At 62.0% G+C, this 2702-nt stretch overlaps 1 protein-coding gene across 1 annotated transcript; it reads right to left on the minus strand.

The window, feature by feature from the left end:
- Positions 1-600: 600 nt before the first annotated feature.
- Positions 601-1608, minus strand: FOXS1 (forkhead box S1; the record flags this gene model as incomplete). The annotated part of the gene is made up of 1 exon (XM_082856747.1): positions 601-1608. Exon 1 carries the CDS (start codon positions 1591-1593, stop codon positions 601-603), a length of 993 nt encoding a protein of 330 aa, XP_082712873.1. The 5' UTR covers positions 1594-1608.
- Between the last annotated feature and the right edge of the window lie 1094 nt (positions 1609-2702).

The following is a 2702-nucleotide window of genomic DNA, read 5'->3' on the forward strand; positions in this document are numbered from 1 at the left end:
ACCTGCCACAGATGGCCACAGGTACTGTGGCTGCTCGCAACGTGAGGCGCTGAGTCCCAGAGTTTGGGGCTGGAGAATCAGCCCCCTTGGTCCAGCCCAGCCTCACTCCTGCCTGGTGTCTCTCCTGGTTGCATCCCTCCTCTCTCTCTCCCACTCCCTGCTCCCACTTCCTCGGCCTTCCTGGGAAACTCCCTGAGAAGGTCCCCAGCAGGAGAAAGCCTCATGTGGGACATTCCTATCTGGGGTCCCCCGTCCCTGCCATACCACCCCACAACCATACGCCCCCCACGGAGCCAGGTGTCCTGGCCCTCAGTCCCCAACCATCCAGCAAACTGACCCTCATCATCACACTGGCTTTATTGGCCCTGAGAGCCATAGAGTAAATCCCAAGGGAGCCCTGCTTCCCCTCACCCCCAAGTCTGTCCAGAGACCCTGGGCGCTGGCTGAGTGTTCACCACGCCAGTCTTGGCTTCCTGTCCTGGCTGTTGTGGGCTTGCCAGGCCTGCGTCCTTTGAGAGCTCCCCAGATCCTAGAGTCAGGCTCAACCTGGAGGGCGTAGCTGGCAGAGTCTCTGCAGGGACTGCCTGAGGCCGGCTGGCTTCACTCAAAGAAGAACATTCCTGGCGTCCGGTATAGGCAGGAGGTCAGCCCCAGTGGGTAGCCGGAGCTTCCCTGGACAGGGAAGCTGCCTGCAACCCAGGGTTCCTTGGGGTCTGCTGGCAGGGGCAGCGGGGCCCGGAGAGAGGCTGGAGGGGTGGGTGGTGCAGGGGAGGGGGCTGCTGAGGCCAAGAGGTGCTCAAGGCCAGGATCAGTCCCCATGCAGAAATTCAGCGCCTGCAGCCGGCACTGGTAGCTGCCCCCGATGGTGGCCTCGGAGGTCAAGATGGGGGCAGGGGCCTTGCTAAACCCCTCAGCCTCAGAGAAGCTGGCAGGAAAACCAAATGCGGGGCTCGGGGAAGATGAGGTGGCCACGGGGAGCTCCCCTGGACCTGCAGGCTTGGGCGTGGGCATCTCCTTGGGCTCCGAGGGTGGCCGAGGCCTGGCATTGGTGGTGGCCGGGCACACACTGGCTGGCAAGGCCCCCACCAGACCCCCAAAGCTTAGGCCCTTGGGCTCTGGCGGCTCCAGTGGGAACGGGCATTGCATGCCAGTCACAGCGTCGGGGGCTCCTAGGTCCTGGCTGGTGGCTCGGAGGGGTCTGCGGCGCACCTTGGCAGGGCCCTTGGCTCCCTCGGCGCCTGCCCGTCGGGTGAAGCGCCGGCGTCGGCGCAGGAAGCTGCCGTGCTCGAACATGTCATGGCAGTCGGGATCCAGCGTCCAGTAGCTGCCCTTGCCCGGTTTGCGATCATCACGGGGCACCTTGACAAAGCACTCGTTGAGGGACAGGTTGTGGCGGATGCTGTTCTGCCAGCCGGGCCGGTTGTGGCGGTAGAAGGCGAAGCGGCCCATGATGTAGCGGTAGATGCCACTGAGCGTGGCCCGCTGCCCCGGTGAGCTCTGGATGGCCATGGCAATCAGGGCGATGTAGCTGTAGGGGGGCTTGGTCGGCTCGGCCGCAGGGGCCAGGGGCCCGGGTGGGGGCTGCTGCTGCATGCTGACCGGGCTGGCCAGGCTGGCGGCTGCCGGAACCACGGGGGCCAGGCACGGTGTCCAGGGCTGGTGTCCGGCACAGCCTGCCCAGGCTGGTTAAAAGGCCCACTGGCCCAGCCTCCCAGCCTGGAAAGGCAAAAAGGGGTGGGCCCGCCAGGCTGCCCTCCCTTCTTCCCTCGCCCCCCTCCCACAAGGCCCAAGAGGGGCGGGCAGGAGAGGCCAGGATTGGGAAGCCGTGAGCAGCTGCCAGGGGTGAGGAGACAGGAGGGAAGGGACTGAGACCCTTAGCCCACATGTGCTGGCTGGTGGTGGCTGAGGAGGGACAGGATGTGAAACTGAGCGAGACAGAGACGAAACAAAGAGAGATAGAGGCCGAGATGGAAAGAGAGAGTGAAAAGAGACAGAGAGACAGAGACAAAGAGAGGTAAGGGCGTAATAAGAGGAAGATAGGAACATACAGAGAAGATAGAGGCAGAGACTTAAAGAGAGACAAAGAGCAGAAAGAGACAGAAAACAGGGAGACACACAGAGAGCCAGCCCCACGCACGTGCACACGTGCACACAGAGTACAGAAAAAGAATCACTGAATGAGAGAAAGAAAGGAATCCACAGAGAGGAAGAGGAATACACACACACACACACACACACACACACATTAATGAGAGAGGAGAGAGGTAGCATCTGTGTTTGAACTGGAGAACAGGGAGTTCCTGTGAGAAAAGCCTCAGGGGCCTCTCGAGTCCCCACCTCTGGTTCCCCCTTTCTTTTCTCTTCCTCCTCCCAGGCCTGGGGTCTACTTTCTTCTCCCCACAGTGCAGAGCACTCGAGGTCACACTATTCCCTGCCCTCCTAGCTCTGGGGTCTACGAGGGGTGGGGCACCTAGGGTGGGGACGAGGGCCGGCCCAACCCCGTTTACTGAGCCCTGGCGCCCTCTAGTGACTAGTGTGGGGAGGACAGACATCTGGACAGAGCCATCCACCCTCCCAAGAGGCTCTCAACCAAGACCCTGGCTGAGCCTTCATTTCCCATCTCTAAAATGGAGCTGAAGACTCTGCAGCTGTCCGGGCTGTGGTGGAGAGGCAACGGGCTCCCTTACACTGAATCCAGTGCC

This window comes from Leucopleurus acutus, assembly GCF_964270905.1.
Source record: "Leucopleurus acutus genome assembly, chromosome: 16".
Taxonomy (NCBI): domain Eukaryota; kingdom Metazoa; phylum Chordata; class Mammalia; order Artiodactyla; family Delphinidae; genus Leucopleurus; species Leucopleurus acutus.